General features: G+C 66.1%; 2 protein-coding genes across 4 annotated transcripts; one reads left to right on the top strand and one right to left on the bottom strand.

Moving 5' to 3' along the window:
• Window positions 1-364: 364 nt before the first annotated feature.
• GRK1 (G protein-coupled receptor kinase 1) lies at window positions 365-6,021 on the top strand. The gene is made up of 8 exons (XM_069882464.1): window positions 365-886; window positions 1,852-2,132; window positions 2,808-2,935; window positions 3,149-3,306; window positions 3,601-3,684; window positions 3,762-3,886; window positions 4,468-4,669; window positions 5,471-6,021. Exons 1-8 carry the CDS (start codon window positions 385-387, stop codon window positions 5,764-5,766), a joined length of 1,776 nt encoding a protein of 591 aa, XP_069738565.1. The 5' UTR covers window positions 365-384; the 3' UTR covers window positions 5,767-6,021.
• A 140-nt stretch (window positions 6,022-6,161) lies between these two features.
• ZBTB4 (zinc finger and BTB domain containing 4) lies at window positions 6,162-14,286 on the bottom strand. 3 transcript variants are annotated; one of them, XR_011339610.1, is made up of 4 exons: window positions 14,073-14,152; window positions 13,425-13,494; window positions 6,449-11,400; window positions 6,162-6,404 (listed from the first exon to the last, which is right to left on the bottom strand). XR_011339610.1 is itself a non-coding variant. In XM_069882467.1 (3 exons), the coding sequence occupies exon 3, from the start codon at window positions 11,383-11,385 to the stop codon at window positions 8,044-8,046; it is 3,342 nt and encodes a 1,113-aa protein (XP_069738568.1). In that variant the 5' UTR covers window positions 11,386-11,400; window positions 13,425-13,494; window positions 14,210-14,286; the 3' UTR covers window positions 6,162-8,043. The 3 variants fall into 3 exon arrangements, 2 of the variants coding, with proteins under 2 accessions (XP_069738568.1, XP_069738567.1); XM_069882467.1 differs by lacking the exon at window positions 14,073-14,152 and adding an exon at window positions 14,210-14,286 and having other exon boundaries at window positions 6,162-11,400; XM_069882466.1 differs by having other exon boundaries at window positions 6,162-11,400.
• Between the last annotated feature and the right edge of the window lie 3,862 nt (window positions 14,287-18,148).

The following is an 18,148-nucleotide window of genomic DNA, read 5'->3' as shown; positions in this document are numbered from 1 at the left end:
GGGGGGCGCTGGGGGGGGGGGGGTGTGTCTCCCACAATCCTTTGTGGCTCCATTTATTTTGGGGGGGTGGGGGGGGAAACCCCTTCCCATCCTGCCCTGTGGCCCCGGGGTATTATGGGATGTTGGGGGGGGGTTATCTCTCGTGCGAGTCGGCGGGGAGTGGCGGGGGGGGGGAGGCCTAAAAGCAGCTTAAGCTTGAGCCGCTTACCCGCTAATTATAGCAGCTCGTTAAGAGCCCCGACCTTGATGAGAGCGGGGTTAATCCCCCGCCGGCCTCGTGCGTCGCACGAGGGCTCAGCCCTGTCCCCTTAGCCCCCCCCCCCCCCCCCCCGCCTTTCCTCGTGCGCCGCACGAGGGCTCATCCCTGGCCTCTTTCGCGCAGCCATGGACATCGGGGGCCTGGAGACGGTGGTGGCCAACTCGGCCTACGTGTCGGCCCGGGGGGGGCCGGGGGGCTCGACCCGCGACCGCCGCCATCGCCTCCGCCTGCCCCACATCTCCCAGTGCCAGGCCCTGCGCGCGAGGCTGGCCCCCCAGGGCCCCGGAGGAGGCGTCGAGGCTCCGCATGGCGGCCAAGGGGCTCCGAACGGCGTGGGAGCCGCTCCCGGCGGAGGCGTCGAGGGCCCCGAGGAGGCGGCGGCGCGGCGCGAGGCGTCGTTCCGCTGGCAGTGCGTGGAGCAGCCCATCGGGCAGCGGCTCTTCCGGAGGTTCCTGGCGGGGGCGGCGGCGGAGCTGGCGGCGCCCGCGGCGCTCTGGGAGGGGCTGGAGGAGCTGGAGCGCTGCGAGAGGCCCGAGAGGCCCCGCGCCGCCGCCGCCCTGCGCGAGCGACACCTGGAGCCCCGAGCCAGCCTGCCCTGCCCCTTCCTCAGCCAGAAAGCACGCAAAGGTGAGGCCGGCGGCGGCCAGGGCGGCTCCCGAGGGGTCAACATGGCGGCTCCTGAGGGGGGAACATGGCGGCTCCTGAGGGGGGAACATGGCGCCTCCTGAGGGGTCAACATGGCGGCTCCCGAGGGGTCAACATGGCGGCTCCCGAGGGGTCAACATGGTGGGTCCTGAGGGGTCAACATGGTGGGTCCTGAGGGGTCAACATGGCGGCTCCCGAGGGGTCAACATGGCGGCTCCCGAGGGGTCAACATGGCGGCTCCTGAGGGGGGAACATGGTGCCTCCTGAGGGGTCAACATGGCGGCTCCTGAGGGGTCAACATGGCGGCTCCCGAGGGGGGAACATGGCGCCTCCTGAGGGGTCAACATGGCGGCTCCTGAGGGGGAACATGGTGGCTCCTGAGGGGTCAACATGGCGGCTCCTGAGGGGGAACATGGCGGCTCCTGAGGGGGGAACATGGTGCCTCCTGAGGGGTCAACATGGCGGCTCCTGAGGGGGAACATGGTGGCTCCTGAGGGGTCAACATGGCGGCTCCTGAGGGGGAACATGGCGGCTCCTGAGGGGTCAACATGGCGGCTCCTGAGGGGGAACATGGCGCCTCCTGAGGGGTCAACATGGTGGGTCCTGAGGGGGGAACATGGCGGCTCCCGAGGGGTCAACATGGCGGCTCCTGAGGGGGGAACATGGCGGCTCCCATGGGGGCGGCCATGACACCTCCCATAGGGGCAAACATGGCGCCTCCCATAGGCGCCGCCATGATGCCTCCAAAGAGGGCGGCCATGACACCTCCCCCAGGGGTGCCCATGACACCTCCGGCGGGGGCCACCAGGACAGTGCTCGTGGCTATCGGGCGGCCATGACAGGCTTGGAGGCCTTGGCACCTCCCACGACGGTTCTCAGCGCCGCCACGCCCCCCACGGGCCTCGCTCCTCCTGCCCCGGCCCCCACGCCGCCCTCTCTCCCCACAGCGGCCTCCGAGGACGACTTCGGGCCGGCGCTGCAGGAGGTCCTGGCCCACCTGGAGTCGGTGGCCTGGGCGCCGTACCAGGAGTCGCTGGAGTTCGGGCGGTTCCTGCAGTTCAAGTGGCTGGAGGAGCAGCCGGTGGGCGCCGAGGCCTTCGTGGACTTCCGGGTGTTGGGCAAGGGCGGGTTCGGCGAGGTCTGCGCCTGCCAGCGCCGAGCCACCGGCAAGATGTACGCCAACAAGCGCCTCAACAAGAAGCGCCTCAAGAAGCGCCAGGGCTACGAGGTGGGGGCGGCGGCCACGGGTCCCACCTGCATCTCCTCAGCATGTTCCTCACGTGGCTTCCTTGATGGGTCCCACCTCCATCTACTTGATGGGTCCCATCTTCGTGTCCTCAGCGTGTTCCTCACATGGTTTCCTTGATGGGTCCCATCTTCATCTCCTTGTTGTGTCCCATCTTCATCTCCTCAGTGTGTTCCTCCCATGATTTCCTTGATGGGTCCCATCTTCTTGTCCTCAGTGTGTTCTTCCCGTGGCTTCCTTGATGGGTTCCACCTTCATCTCCTTGTTGTGTCCCATCTTCATCTCCTTGTTGTGTCCCATCTTCATCTCCTCAGCATGTTCCTCCCATGTTTTCCTCGACCTGTGCCACCTTCATGTCCTTGTGTCCCACCTCCATCTACTTGATGGGTCCCATCTTCATGTCCTCAGCGTGTTCCTCACATGATTTCCTTGATGGGTCCCATCTTCATCTCCTTGTTGTGTCCCATCTTAATCTCCTCAGCGTGTTCCTCCCATGATTTCCTTGATGGGTCCCACCTCCATCTACTTGATGGGTCCCATCTTCATCTCCTCAGCATGTTCCTCCCGTGTTTTCCTCGACCTGTGCCACCTTCATGTCCTTGTGTCCCACCTTCATCTCCTTGATGGGTCCCATCTTGATCTCCTTGCCGTGCGCAGGCGGCGCTGGTGGAGAAGCGGATCCTGGCTCGGGTTCACAGCCGCTTCATCGTCTCCTTGGCCTGCGCCTTCCAGACCAAGACCGACCTCTGCCTCGTCATGACCCTGATGAACGGTGGGGACCTGCGGTAAGCATGTCCTTGGCGTGTTCCTCCCACGCTTTCCTTGATGGGTTCCACCTTCATCTCCTCGATGGTGGCCTCTGGGGTCACCTCCCAGCGGCGTGTGGAGCTACCACACATGGATGAGTCCAACCTCGGGTTCCTCAAGCCGCACCCCCGGGTGGTGGCGTGTCCTTGGCATGTCCTCAGCGTGTCCTTAGCGTGTCCTCGGCGTGGCAGGTACCACATCTACAACGTGGACGAGGACAACCCCGGCTTCCCCGAGCCCCGCGCCGTCTTCTACACGGCTCAGATCCTGCTGGGGCTGGAGCATCTTCACCAGCATCGCATCGTCTACCGCGACCTCAAGCCCGAGAACGTCCTCCTCGATGACGATGGTGACGTTGGGGACGGATCTGGGGACATCGGGGACTTCGGGGACATGGAGAACATTGGAGGGCAAAGGGACACGGGGACACCAGGAGCTTCAGGAGCTTCGGGGACAGTGGGGGACGTGGGGACATCAGGAACCCCGGGAGATACGAGGACGCTGGGGACGTCGGGGCCATGGGGAGGACGTGGAGGGATGTAGAGGTACAGGGGGTTACTGGTGGCACTGGTGGAGCTGGGACACTGGCAGGAGGTCCTGGAGGGGGTTACTGGTGGTTACTGGTGGTTACTGGTGTGGACAGGCCACGTCCGTCTGTCCGACATGGGCTTGGCCGTGGAGCTGAAGGACGGACAGAGCAAAACCCGCGGCTACGCTGGGACCCCAGGTAGGGGACACGGGTGGTGGCCCCTCAGCCCTGCTCCTCTCCTGGGGCCTCCTGGTCACCCCCTGGTCGCCCCCCAGGGTTCATGGCCCCCGAGGTTCTCCGCGACGAGGAGTACGACTGGTCCGTCGACTACTTCACGCTGGGGGTGACCCTCTACGAGATGCTGGAGGCCAAGGGACCTTTCCGCCGGCGAGGGGAGAAGGTGCCCGACCCCCCCAGGAGCTCCCAGAACCCCTTGACGTCCACCAGAAACATCCCAGGGGTTCCAGGAACCTCCTAGGGACCTCCTGGTAGCCCCAGAACCCCTCAAGGACCACCAGAAACGCTAAAGGACCTCCAGAAGCCGTCAGGAACTCCACAAGTAACACCCCAGGATTCCCAGAACCTCTCAGGGACCACTAGAACCCCTCAAGGACCACCAGAAACCCTAAAAGGGCCACCAGAACCACCCAGGAACCTTCAGGAACCCCCCAAAACTCCATGATTAACATCCCAGGACTCCCAGTGGCTCCTAGAACCTCCCAGGGACCACCAGAAACCCTAAAAGGGCCACCAGAACCACCCAGGAACCTTCAGGAACCCCCCAAAACTCCACGATTAACATCCCAGGACTCCCAGTGGCTCCTAGAACCTCCATAATTACTACCCTGAAGCCTCCAGGAAGCCCCAGGGACCTCAGGAATCCATCAAGAACACCCTCGAACTCCACAATTACCACCTCAGGGTGTCTAGGAGGCCCCAGGGACCTCAGGAACCTCCCAGGACCCCTCTGTGTCCTCACAGGTGGAGAACAAGGAGGTGACGCGGCGCATCCTCCACGACCCCGTGAGCTACTCGGAGAAGTTCAGCCCCGCGGCGCGAGCCGCCTGCGAGGGTCTCCTGGCCAAGGACGTCGGCAACCGCCTCGGCTTCCAGGGCAACGACTGCGCCCAGGTCAAGGCGCAGCCGCTCTTCGCCGAGGTCAACTGGGGGCGTCTCGAGGCAGGTAACCCCCTCGGGACCAAGTTGGGGGTCTCCAAAGACCTTTAGAGGCTCCTGGAGGTGTTGGGAGTCCAGGTTTGGGGTCTCCAAAGACGTTTAGAGGCTCCTGGAGGTGTTGGGTGTCCAGGTTTGGGGCTCCAAAGACCTTTAGAGGCTCCTGGAGGTGTTGGGGGTCCAGGTTTGGGGTCTCCAAAGACGTTTAGAGGCTCCTGGAGGTGTTGGGTGTCCAGGTTTGGGGCTCCAAAGACCTTTAGAGGCTCCTGGAGGTGTTGGGGGTCCAGGTTTGGGGTCTCCAATGACCTTTAGAGGCTCCTGGAGGTGTTGGGGGTCCAGGTTTGGGGTCTCCAAAGACCTTTAGAGGCTCCTGGAGGCGTTGGGGGTCCAGGTTTGGGGTCTCCAAAGACCTTTAGAGGCTCCTGGAGGCGTTGGGGGTCCAGGTTTGGGGTCTCCAAAGACCTTTAGAGGCTCCTGGAGGTGTTGGGGGTCCAGGTTTGGGGTCTCCAAAGACCTTTAGAGGCTCCTGGAGGCGTTGGGTGTCCAGGTTTGGGGCTCCAAAGACCTTTAGAGGCTCCTGGAGGCGTTGGGGGTCCAGGTTTGGGGGCTCCAATGACCTTTAGAGGCTCCTGGAGGTGTTGGGGGTCCAGGTTTGGGGTCTCCAAAGACATTTAGAGGCTCCTGGAGGCATTGGGGGTCCAGGTTTGGGGTCTCCAATGACCTTTAGAGGCTCCTGGAGGCGTTGGGGGTCCAGGTTTGGGGGCTCCAAAGACCTTCGGGTCCTCCACCCCTGTTCTTCCCCCCTCCCCAGGCTTGGTGCCCCCCCCCTTCGTGCCGGACCCTCGTCGCGTGTACGCCAAGGACCTGGGGGACGTCGGGGCCTTCTCCACGGTGCGAGGGGTGGAGCTGGACGCCAAGGACACGGCAGTGGGCGACGCCTTCGCCTCGGGGACTGTCTCCATCCCCTGGCAGGAGGAGCTCATCGAGACCGGAGTCTTTGAGGAGCTCAATGTCTGGGGGCCGCCCGGCACCGTCCCCCCCGACCTGGACCCCAACGCGGCGCCGGGAAAGGGGGGGACGCGCTCGGCAACCTGCACCGTGCTCTGAGCCACCTCCAGGGGCTCCAAAGTTGGGGTTCCTGAAGTTGAGGAGCTCCAAAGTTGGGGTTCCTCAACTTTGGAGGGAAGAAATGGAGGTTCTTCAACTTGGGAAGCTCCAAAGTTGGGGTTCCTCAACTCGAGGGGCTCCAAAGTTGGGTCTCTTCAAGTTGAGGAGCTCCAAAGTTGGGGTTCCTCAACTTCGGGGGTGAGAAATGCAGGTTCTCCACCTTGGGACGCTCCAACCCCCCACCATGTACAATAAACCGTGGTCATGGCTGCTCGGGGAAGGTCACTTTTGGGGTCCCCTCCATGTCCATAGCCCCCCCCCCCGCCCCCATGTTTCCACCCCCCCCCCATCGTTGATGTCCCCCCCCCGTCCCCGTGTCCCCACGTCCCCTCGGCTCAGCTTGGGGGTGTTTATTGGCGTCTCTAACACTGTCACTGATGCAGATAAATAGTGGAGAAGAGGCCCCACCACCGCCCACCCCACCGCACGGACCCCCCGGCACGGGGACCCCCCAGGGACCCCTCCTCAACCAGGGCCACCGCCCCAGGGACCTCTCCCTGTGGGGACGTCTCTATGGAGCCACCAGCCTGGGGACACCTCATGGGGACGTCCCCGTGGAGCCACCAGCCTGGGGACACCTCATGGGGACGACGTCCCCATGGAGCCACCAGCCTGGGGACACCTCACGGGGACGTCTCCATGGAGCCACCAGCCTGGGGACACCTTATGGTGACGTCCCCATGGAGCCACCAGCCTGGGGACACCTCATGGGGACGTCCCCATGGAGCCACCAGCCTGGGGACACCTCATGGGGACGTCTCCATGGAGCCACCAGCCTGGGGACACCTCACGGGGACGTCTCTATGAAGCCACCAGCCTGGGGACACCTCATGGGGACGTCCCCATGGAGCCACCAGCCTGGGGACACCTCATGGGGACGACGTCCCCATGGAGCCACCAGCCTGGGGACACCTCATGGGGACGTCTCCATGGAGCCACCAGCCTGGGGACACCTCACGGGGACGTCTCTATGGAGCCACCAGCCTGGGGACACCTCACGGGGACGTCCCCATGGAGCCACCAGCCTGGGGACACCTCATGGGGACGTCTCCATGGAGCCACCAGCCTGGGGACACCTCATGGGGACGTCCCCATGGAGCCACCAGCCTGGGGACACCTCATGGGGACGTCTCTATGGAGCCACCAGCCTGGGGACACCTCACGGGGACGTCCCCATGGTTGGTGGCCCCTCCCTCCCCCCCATTTTGTCCCGATTTCCTCATTTTTTGCCTCAGTTTGGGCCCGGGCGGGGCCGGGGGGGGGTGTTTTGCACGAGGAGCGGGGCGCAAGCTGCCTTGCACGAGGACGGGGCTCGCACGAGGGTGGGTCTTGCACAAGGAGGTCCCCATGCGAGGCTCCTGGCACGAGGACCCCCTCGCACGAGGACGGGGTGGGGGGGGGGGGGAAGGGGCAAGGGCGTGCGCTGCACGAGGCTGGGCCTTGCACGGGGACGCGTGGCGTGAGGGGAGGGGGGGGCACACGCGTGTGCGAGGGACGGGGGGGGGACGCTCGCACGAAGATCTCGCTCCTCGCACAAGGATTTCACTCCTCGCACAAGGAAACCCTCGCACGAGGACTGAAACCCTCGCACGAGGACCCCCTCGCACGAGGACCCCCTCGCACGAGGCTGATCTGGGAGCTTAAGGTGCCAAAGAGGAGGGGGGGGGGGGAGACCCCGATACTGGGGGGGCCGGACTGGGAGGGGGGCCCCATACTGGGAGGGGGGGTCCCATACTGGGAGGGGGGACCCCATACTGGGAGGGGGGACCCCAAACTGGGAGGGGGGGATCCCCATACTGGGAGGGGGGACCCCAAACTGGGAGTGGGGCATCCCTAATCTAGGAGGGGGGGGGGGGGTCCCATACTGGGAAGGGTCTCTCCTATACTGGGAGGGTCCCCCTGAACTGGTGGGGCCCCAATCTCTGGGTTCCCCCCTCCTCTAGTGCCCCCTCCCATCTGTTATGGGGCCCCCCAACTCCTCTCTATGGGGCAGGACCCCCCCCTCCAATGCCCCCCACATCTATGGGGCCCCCCAACTCCCCTCTATGGGGCAGGACCCCCCCCAAATCTATGGCCCCCCCCAATCTTCTCTCGGGCCCCCCAACTCCTCTCTATGGGGCAGGACCCCCCCCCAATCCCCCTCCCCATCTATGGGGCCCCCCCCATCTTCTCTCGGGCCCCCCAACTCCTCTCTATGGGGCAGGACCCCCCCCCTTCTCAGGTCCCCCCCCCCGCTTTCCTGGGGGGCCTCTCCCCGCCCCTAGCCGGGACCCCCAAGTTGTGGGGCGCGGGGGTCGGGGGGCGGGGGTCGGCGGGGAAGCTCTCGGGGCGCCCCACGGCGAGGGCCGGGGGGGAGGGGAAGGCGGGGGGCGCGCGGGGAGCGGGGGACGCCCCCCGGCGACCCCGGGGACCCCCAGCCTCGGGGGGCGCCCCACGGCGCAGCAGGGCCAGCGGCTGCTCCTGCGGCCCCGGGGACACGGGGGGGGGGGCGCCCCTAAAGGGGTCACCCGGGGGGAACTTGTCACCCCGAAGGGCTCCGTCACCCCGAAAAGTGTCACCGAGGATGGTTTTGTCACCCAGAGGGGGTTTGTCACCCCTAAGGGCGTCACCGAGGGGGGTTTTGTCACCCCAAGCGGCTTTGTCACCTCTAAAGGCGTCACCGAGGGGGGTTTTGTCACCCCAAGCGGCTTTGTCACCTCTAAAGGTGTCACCCAGGCTGATTTTGTCACCCAGAGGGGGTTTGTCACCCCTAAGGGCACCACCCAGGGTGGTTTTGTCACCCCAACAGGTGTCACCGAGGATGGTTTTGGCACCCCGAGCTGCTTTGTCACCCCTAAAGGTATCACCCAGGGTGGTTTTGTCACCCCTAAGGGCATCACCCAGGGTGGTTTTGTCACCCAGAGGGGGCCTGTCACCCCTAATCACGTCACTGAGGATGGTTTTGTCACCTCGAGGGGGTTTGTCACCCCTAAAGGTGTCACCCAGGGGGCCTTTATCACCCACAACGGCATCAACCAGGCTGGCTTTGTCACCCCTAGCGGTGTCACCCAGGGTGGTTTTGTCACCCAGAGGGGGTTTATCACCCCAAATGGTGTCACTGAGGCCACTTTTGTCCCCCAGGGCTGCTTTGTCACCACAAACAGGGGCGCTCGGGGGGGGTTTGTCACCCGGAATGGTGTCACCTGCTGGGGCTTTGTCACTCCGAGTGCTTTTATCACCCAAACCGCTGTCACCCGGGGCGGTTCGGTCACCGGAGGGGGGTTTGTCCCCTGAAACGGTGTCACCCGGGGCAGTTTTGTCACCCCAAGCCGCTCTGTCACCCCAAAGCGGGGCGCTGGGGGGGGCTTTGTCACCCCAAATGGCATCACCCGGGGCAGTTTTGTGCCCCAGAGCCACTTTGTCACCCCTGACAGCGTCACCGAGGGTGGCTTTGTCACCCCGAGTATCTTTGTCACCCCTATTGGTGTCACCCGGGGCGACTTTCTCACCTGGGGGGGTGGTTTGATCCCCCAGAGCCACTTTCTCACCCCAAACGGCGCCACCCGGGGCAGTTTTGTCCCCCAGAGCCACTTTGTCACCCAAAACGGTGCCACCCAGGGTGGTTTTGTCCCCCAGAGCCGCTTTCTCACCCAAAATGGCGCCACCTGGGGCGGTTTTGTCCCCCAGAGCCGCTTTCTCACCCCAAACGGCGCCACCCGGGATGGTTTTGTCACCACAAACGGCGCCACCCGGGGCGGTTTTGTCACCCGGGGCCGCTCTGTCCCCCCCGACATCATCCGTCGGCCCGGTGGAGGTGACGCTGGTGCCACTGGTGCCACCGGAGGCCTCGTCCCGGTGCCTCTTTCCGTGCCGGCTGAGCGCGGCCGCCGTCTTGCAGACTTTGGCGCAGCGGCCGCAGGCGAATCGCAGCGAGGGCCGCCGGCCCACCCTCGGCGCCGCCGCCGCGGCATCCCCTCCCGTCCCCTCGTGGCCTCGCTGGTGCTTCCGCAGCTTCCGCAGGGCCGAGAAGCTCTTGCCGCAGGCCCGGCACGGGTGCTGCCGGCGCCGCGGGGGCTCGGGGGCGTCTCCGGCGTCGCCCGCGTCGCTCTCGGCCAGGCGGCGCTTGACGGCGGCCTCGTCGCCAAGGCGCACGGTGATTTGGCAAAGCGGCTCGGCCCGGCTCTCGCTCGAGGCCGGTTTGGCCACGTAGGTCATGGTGGCGGGAGGAGCCGGCGCCGCCGCCGCCGCCGCGCGCTGCGCCTCGATATAATCCCGCAAAACCTGCTTCTTCATCGGCGCCGCCACCGCGCGCCCGTTGGAGGCAGCGACCGGGGCGGCGGCGCCGCGCTGGACGATGACCGAGGCGGCCGGGCGGCCGTAAGCGATGACCGAGGCCGGTTCGGGGCTGGGAGCCGCGAAGGAGGGCGGCGCCGGCGGCTCCGTGGCCGCGAGGCCTTGGCTGTAGGTTTTATAGGGCCTCTTGGGCGCCCGCATGGGGAGCAGCCGGTAGAGCTTGAGGGCGTTGAGCTTGGGTTTGTAGCCGCCGTTGGGCGTCTTCTCGGAGGCGATGAGGGCCGGGTTGATGCCGTGCGAGGCCTTCTGGTGCGTCTTGAGGTTGTAGTAGGTGACGAAGGTTTCCCAGCAGAAGATGCACTGGTAGCGGCGCTCGCCCGTGTGCCAGACCTCGTGTTTGGTGCGATACTCGGCCAGGGCGAAGACCTTGTCGCAGTAGCGACACGGGTACTTGCGGCGCCACGAGTGGACGTTGGCGTGACGCTTGAGGCTGGAGAGCGTCATGTAGGAGCGCTGGCAGACGCCGCACAGGTAAACCAGGTGCCCGTCCACCACCTTCACCAGCGGCTCCTGCTCCAGCGTCACCTCCAGGGCGCGGTGGCGCAAGAGCAGGCCCTTCTTGCCCTGCGCCGTGGCCTCGCGGCGTCCGTCCTTGCACAGGACCTCGTGGGTTTGGAGCCGCTTGACGTGGACGAAGCTCTTGCCGCAGTGGCGACAGGCCAGGCCCCGGCGCTCGCGGTGAAGCGGCTCGGGCAGGCCCAGCGCCGCGGCCGAGCCGAAGCCGCACAGGCCACACTGCAAGGAGGACGAGGCCGAGGGTGAAGCCTCAGCGGGACGCGAGGAACACGTTAAATCCACCGGGGAGGCCGGCGAACGCGGCGCCTCGGGGCCCCACGCGCCGGCGACGCCCTCGGGGGTCCCCATGGCCAAACCCTGGAGGCGGGAGATGCCCAAACGGCGAGCGGCGGCGCCCAGGGCTCGCGCGGCGGCCGGCGACGGCACCGCCAGGCGGGAGTTGTAGATGAAGTTGAGGACGTCGGAGAAAACGCCGGCGCGGACGCCTGGCAGCTCCAGAACCTGAGCGGGAGCCGGGCGAGCGGGTTCCTGGGTCAAAGCGCGTTTGAAGAAAGGGCTGGAGGCGGCCAAGACGTTCTTGTGGGCTCGGAATTTGGCGTCCTCAGCAATGACGGTGACGTCACAGAACTGGCCGTGCAACCGCTGCTCGTTCAGCTCCAGCAGCACCGACTGGCAGTGCCCGGCGTCCCACTCCTCCACGACCGGAGCCATCCCCGAGCAGCCCTCCTGCAGCACACACACACGGCTGTGGGGCTGGGCCGTGGGGCTGGGGCCCTTCTATGGGGCTGGGGCCCTCCTGTGGGGCTGGGGCCCTCCTGTGGGGTTAGATCCCTCCTGTGGGGCTAGCTCTCCCCTTTGTGTTTAATTCCCCTCCACGACGCTGGGTCCCTTCTATGGGGTTAGATCCTTTCTGTGGGGCTGGGGTCTCTCTTTGTGATCAACTCCCCTCCATGACACTGAGTCCCTTCTACGGGGCTGGGTCCCTCCTGTGGGGCTGGGTCCCCTCTTTGTGGCTAACTCCCCTCCATGGAGCTGGGTCCCTTCTATGGGGCTGGATCCCTTCTGTGGGGCTGGGTCCCTTCTGTGGGGCTGGGTCCCTCCTATGGAGCTGGGTCCCTCCTGTGGGGCTGGGTCCCTCCTATGGAGCTGGGTCCCTCCTGTGGGGCTGGGTCCCTCCTGTGGGGCTGGGTCCCTCCTGTGGGGCTGGGTCCCTCCTGTGGGGCTGGATCCCTTCTGTGGGGCTGGATCCCTTCTGTGGGGCTGGGTCCCTTCTATGGGGCTGGATCCCTTCTATGGGGCTGGGTCCCCTCTTTGTGGCCAACTCCCCTCCATGGAGCTGGGTCCCCTCCGTGGGGCTGGGGGCGGTAGGGTCCCCTCATGCTGTGGGGCAGGTCCCCCCCCCAGCTATGGGGCAGGAGCTATGGGGCAGACACCCCCCCCCCCCCGGCTGTGGGGCAGGGCCCATGGGGCAGGTCCCAGCCCCACAGCGCCCCGGGCCCCGCCCCCCCCGCCCCGCGGAGCCATTTTGTGTCGGGGCCTCCTGGGCCGCAGGCGCCAAAATGGCCGCGAGGGCCTCACAGCGACCGGAGCCGTGGGGCTGCCCCACAGCGGGACCCACAGCCACCCACAGCCGTGGGGCTGCCCCATAGAGGGACCCACAGCGACCCACAGCCGTGGGGCTGCCCCACAGCGGGACCCACAGCGACCGAGAGCCGTGGGGCTGCCCCATAGAGGGACCCACAGCCACCCACAGCCATGGGGCTTCCCCATAGAGGGACCCACAGCGACCCACAGCCGTGGGGCTGCCCCATAGAGGGACCCACAGCCACCCACAGCCGTGGGGCTGCCCCATAGAGGGACCCACAGTGACCGAGAGCCGTGGGGCTGCCCCATAGAGGGACCCACAGCCACCCACAGCCGTGGGGCTGCCCCATAGCGGGACCCACAGCCATGGGGCTGCCCCATAGTGAGACCTACGCCCACCCACAGCCGTGGGGCTGCCCCACAGCGGGACCCACAGCCACCCACAGCCGTGGGGCTGCCCCATAGAGGGACCCACAGCGACCCACAGCCGTGGGGCTGCCCCACAGCGGGACCCACAGCGACCGAGAGCCGTGGGGCTGCCCCATAGAGGGACCCACAGCCACCCACAGCCATGGGGCTTCCCCATAGAGGGACCCACAGCGACCCACAGCCGTGGGGCTGCCCCATAGAGGGACCCACAGCCACCCACAGCCGTGGGGCTGCCCCATAGAGGGACCCACAGTGACCGAGAGCCGTGGGGCTGCCCCATAGAGGGACCCACAGCCACCCACAGCCGTGGGGCTGCCCCATAGCGGGACCCACAGCCATGGGGCTGCCCCATAGTGAGACCTACGCCCACCCACAGCCGTGGGGCTGCCCCATAGTGGGACCCACAGCCACCCACAGCCGTGGGGCTGCCCCATAGAGGGACCCACAGCCGTGGGGCTGCCCCATAGTGGGACCCACAGCCACCCACAGCCGTGGGGCTGCCCCACAGCGGGACCCACAGCCACCCACAGGCACAGGGTAGCCCTATAGCGTGACCCACAGCCATGGGGCTGCCCCACAGCGAGACCTACACCCACCCACAGCCATGGGGCTGCCCCATAGCGGGACCCACAGCCACCCCAGCATCCGTTGCCATGGCGACAGCAGGGCTGGACCAGCCCGTTGCCATGGAGCCGGGGAGGGGGGGATGTTGGTTGCCGTGGCGACGCGGCCCCTACCTGCCAGCGGGGCCCTCATGGAGCGCGGGGGGCGCCGGGGGGGCCGGGGGGGAGCGGGAACCGGCAGGGCCTGAGGACAGAGAGGGGTCAGTGGGGGGGAGAAGGGGATTGGGGGGACATGGAGGGAACACATGGATGGGGGGGTGGGGAGTGGGGGGGACGTGGGGGCGATGGGAAGGGGGAACAGCATTGGAACAGGACTGGGGAGACTGGGACATGATGGGGGGGATTGGGGGAACTGGGGGGACTGGGACATGATGGGGGTACTGGGAGAACTGGGACGTGAGGTGGGGGACTGGAGGAACTGGGATGTGATGGGGGTACTGGAGGAACTGGGGAGACTGATTGGTGATGAGGGGGACTGGGGGGACTGGGACGTGATGGGAGGAACACTGGGGGACATGAGGGGGGACACCTGGATGTGGGGGGACACGGGGGGACTGGGAGGACACGCGAGGAGACCCGGGCGGGGGTGGCGACACGACACAGGGGACACCCCCCCCCCCTTCCCCCTCCTCCCTCCTCCCTCCCCACGTCACCGGAGGGTCCCCAGCCCCCCCCAACGTCACCAGGGGGTCCCCAGCCCTCTCTCCCCCCCCCCCCCAACGTCACCAGGGGGTCCCCAGCCCCGTCTCCCCCCCCCGTCACCTCCATCCGGTGCCCGCAGCGACGTCACCGTCACCGGGAGGCGATGGGGGGGGGGGGGGGGGGCGGGCTGTTCCGTCGCTGTTGCCATGACAACAACTCCCCCCCCCGAGAGCCGCGGGGGGGGCGGGGCCGCTCACCTGGCCGCTCATTGGCTGCGCGGGGCGGGGGGGAGAGTCACGTGGTCCCGGTCCTGTCGGGCTGGAGGGCGCTGGGGGGGGTGGGGGGGAGGAAAATCACGTGACTGGAGAGGAGGGGGAACCACGTGACCGGGCGGAGGGCGGGATTGGGGAGAGCCGAGCCACGTGACGTAAAAAAAAAAAAAAAAGCGCAGGGGTGGCGCCACGTGACCTGGGCTCAAAAGGGCGGGGCTCGGGGGGCATCACGTGACAGGACGCGAAGGGCGGGGGCGGAAACAGCGGCACGTGACGAGGGCGGGGGGGGCGTCGCTGTTTTCACGTGACGCGCGGCTTGTCACGTGACGAGGGGGGCGCGGGTCGCCCCGCGCGCGCGGAAGGGGTCACGTGACGGGACGCGAGGGCGGGAAGGGGCGGGGTCGCGCGACGCGGCGAAGGCGGGAAGGGGCGGGGTCACGTGACGGGGCGAAGGCGGGAAGGGGCGGGGTCACGTGACGCGGGGGGGGGGGGCAAAGCCGGACAGACGGACACGAGTCGGGGGGGGGGCACGGGGGGACACACGGACACGGCTGGACACACGGACACAGGGACACACGGACACAGCCCAGCCGGACACACGGACACAGCCAGACACACAGACATAGGGACATAGAGATGCGGCCTAGACGGACAGACGGACACTCACACACCTGGACCCACACTCGCACTCACACTCAGACATTCACACCTGGGGACTCACACTCGCACTCACACTCAGGCAGATGCTCACAGCTGGACACACACACGCTCGCACTCACACTCACACCTGGGGACTCACACTCGCACTCACACTCAGACATTCACACCTGGGGACTCACACTCGCACTCACACTCAGGCAGATGCTCACAGCTGGACACACACTCACAGTCGGAGTCACACCTGGACCCACACTCGCACTCGCACTCACACTCACACCTGGGGACTCACACTCGCACTCACACTCAGGCAGATGCTCACAGCTGGACACACACACTCGCACTCACACTCAGACTCTCACAGCTGGGGACTCACACTCACACTCAGACACAGCTGGACACACACTCACACTCGGAGTCACACCTGGACTATCACCTGCACACACACTCACACCTGGACACTCATACTCACACTCGCACTCACACTCACACCCAGACAAACAAGCCCCCTCCGCCCTGGAGCAGCCGCTGTTCACGCAAACACGCCTGGACACGCTCCCCCCTGAACCCCCCGAACCCCCGGGTTCAGGGGACACCCCCCCTCCCCAAATCCAGCTGGGGGGGGTATTTAGGGGTATTGGGGGGATATTGGGGTGTCCTGGGGCACTTTAGGGGGGCCCAGGGGGGTATTTAGGGTGGGGGGGGGTCCCGGGGCACTTTAGAGGGGTATTGGGGGGTCCCAGGGCATTATAGGGGTGTCCAGGGGGGTATTTAGGGTGGGGGGGGTCCCGGGGCACTTTAGGGGTGTATTGGGGGGTCCCAGGGCATTATGGGGTGCCCAGGGGGGTATTTAGGATGTGGGGGGGCTCCCGGGGCACTTTAGGGGGGTATTGGGGGGTCCCAGGGCACTTTAGGGGTGCCCAGGGGGGTATTGGGGGGTCCCAGGGCATTATAGGGGTGCCCAGGGGGGTATTTAGGGTGGCGGGGGGTCCCGAGGGGGGTATTTAGGGTGTAGGGGGTCCCGAGGCACTTTGGGGGTGCCCAGGGGGGTATTGGGGGGTCCCAGAGCATTATAGGGGTGCCCAGGGGGGTATTTGGGGTGTGGGGGGGTCCCCGCGGCACTTTAGGGGTGCCCAGGGGGGTACTGGGGGGGTCCCGGGGCACTTTGGGGGTGTCTAGGGGGATATTCGGGGGGGGGCAAAGGGGCACTTTGGGGGTGCCAGGGAGGTATCTGGGGAGCACACACAGAGGTCAGCGGGAGGAGGTGGGGAGGGGGATCTTTGGGGGGGTCCCCGAGGCATTTTCGGGGGTGCCGGTAGCCCTGAGGGGGGCAGAAATGGGGGGGGTGTAAAACGGGGGGGGGGGGCGGATGGGGGGGTTCTCGCAGCCCCCCCCGGGTCGGGTTGAGGGGCAGGAGGGGGGGGGATCCCTGGGGGGGCGCGGGGGGGGCGGTTACCGGGGGGTCCCGGGGCCGCGGAGGCGGCGGCGGCGGCGGCGCAAGATGGAGGCGGAGCCGGGGGGGGGGAGGGGGAACCAGCGTTGGAGCGGGACTGGGGGGACTGGGAGGGACTGGGGGGGCACTGGGATGTGATGGGGGGACTGGGGAGACGGGGAGGGCTGGGGGGAAAGGGGGGGACCAGCGTTGGAGCGGGACTGGGAGGGACTGGGGGGCACTGGGATGTGATGGGGGGACTGGGGGGATGGAGAGGGCTGGGGGGAAAGGGGGGGAACCAGCGTTGGAGCGGGACTGGGGGGGCACTGGGGGCACTGGGCGCACTGGGATGTGATGGGGGGACTGAGAGGGCTGGGAGGACTGGGGGAACCAGCGTTGGAATGGGACTGGGGGAACTGGGAGGGACTGGGGGCACTGGGGGCACTGGGATATGATGGGGGGGAATGGGGGGGAACCAACGTTGGAGTGGGACTGGGGGGACTGGGAGGGACTGGGGGCACTGGGATATGATGGGGGGGACTGAGAGGGCTGGGGGGAATGAGGGGGAACCAGCGTTGGAATGGGAGGGGGGGGGCACTGGGGGCACTGGTGGGACTGGGACATGATGGGGGGACTGGGAGGACTGGGGGGAATGAGACATAGGGGCACTGGGGGCAGTTGGAGGACTGGGATATGACAGGGGGACTGGGACACGATGGGGGAGACTGGGAGGACTGGAGGGGTTACTGGGAGGACCGAGGAGAATGAGACATAGGGGCAGTGGGAGGACTGGGATATGATGGGGGGTTACTGGGGGGACTGGGACATGCTGGGGGGGACTGGGGGGACTGAGAGGGCTGGGAGGACTGGGGGGACTGAGATGTAGGGGGCACTGGGAGGACTGGGACATGATGGGGGGACTGGGATATGATGAGAGGGAGCTGCGAGGACTGGGACATGATGAGGGGGGACTGGAGGAACTGCGGGCACTGGGATATGATGAGAGGGAACTGGGAGAACATGGCGGGCAGGCAACTGGGGGGCACTGGGACGAAGAGGAGGGCTGGGGGATAGACCAGCAGCACAACTGGGATGGAACTGGGAGAGAACTGGTGACAGAACTGGGGTCTCTCCCAGCAGGCGGGGCCGGGGCCGCTTCGGTAACTTCCGTCCCTCTTCGGCTCCTCCCGGCTCCGTTCGGCAATTTCCGCCGCTCCCCGGCGCCGCTTCGGCTCTTTCCGTTACTCTTCGGCCCCTCCCGGAGCCGCTCGGCGATCTCCGCGGGCAAAGGGCTGGCTTGTTTGGAGCCGGAGCTCGCGTGGGAGATCGGGAGCTGCGAAGGGGGGAGTTTGGGGAAGAAAAACCATTTATTGAGCTCAGAGCGCCCCGAAAGAGACTCTAAAGGAAGGAAAGAGGCTCTAAGAGGTAGAAAAGATGCTCTAAGAAGAAGCAAAGAGGCTCTAGAGGAAGGAAGGGTGCTTTAAGAAGAAAGAAAGAAGCTCTAAGAGGTAGAAAACAGGCTTTAGAGAAAGGAAAGGTGTCCTGAGAGGTAGAAAAGATGTTCTAGAGGAAGGAAAGGTGCTTTAAGAGGTAGAAAAGATGCTCTAAGAAGAAGGAAAGAGGCTCTAGAGGAAGGAAAGGCGCTCTAAAAGGTAGAAAACAGGCTCTAGAGGAAGGAAAGGTGTTCTGAGAGGTAGAAATATGTTCTAGAGGAAGGAAAGGTGCTGTAAGAGGTAGGAAAGTTGCTCTAAGAAGAAGAAAAGAGGCTCTAGAGGAAGGAAAGCTCTCTAGGTGTCTTGGAGGGGCACTAGGTGGCTCTGTGGGTCCCTGGGAGC

Source organism: Phaenicophaeus curvirostris, unplaced genomic scaffold, assembly GCF_032191515.1.
Source record: "Phaenicophaeus curvirostris isolate KB17595 unplaced genomic scaffold, BPBGC_Pcur_1.0 scaffold_153, whole genome shotgun sequence".
Lineage (NCBI taxonomy): Eukaryota > Metazoa > Chordata > Aves > Cuculiformes > Cuculidae > Phaenicophaeus > Phaenicophaeus curvirostris.
The sequence above is the reverse complement of the archived record's forward strand: the minus strand, read 5'-3'. Positions and strand labels throughout refer to the sequence as shown.

Excerpts from the sequence above, each read along its gene's own strand:
- GRK1 (XM_069882464.1), top strand. The coding sequence starts at position 385 with ATGGACATCGGGGGCCTGGAGACGGTGGTGGCCAACTCGGCCTACGTG. Across the intron at positions 2,133-2,807 it reads AGAAGCGCCAGGGCTACGAG|GCGGCGCTGGTGGAGAAGCG; the intron begins GTGGGGGCGGCG and ends TGCCGTGCGCAG. Across the intron at positions 3,887-4,467 it reads TCCGCCGGCGAGGGGAGAAG|GTGGAGAACAAGGAGGTGAC; the intron begins GTGCCCGACCCC and ends GTGTCCTCACAG.
- ZBTB4 (XM_069882467.1), bottom strand. The coding sequence starts at position 11,385 with ATGGCTCCGGTCGTGGAGGAGTGGGACGCCGGGCACTGCCAGTCGGTG.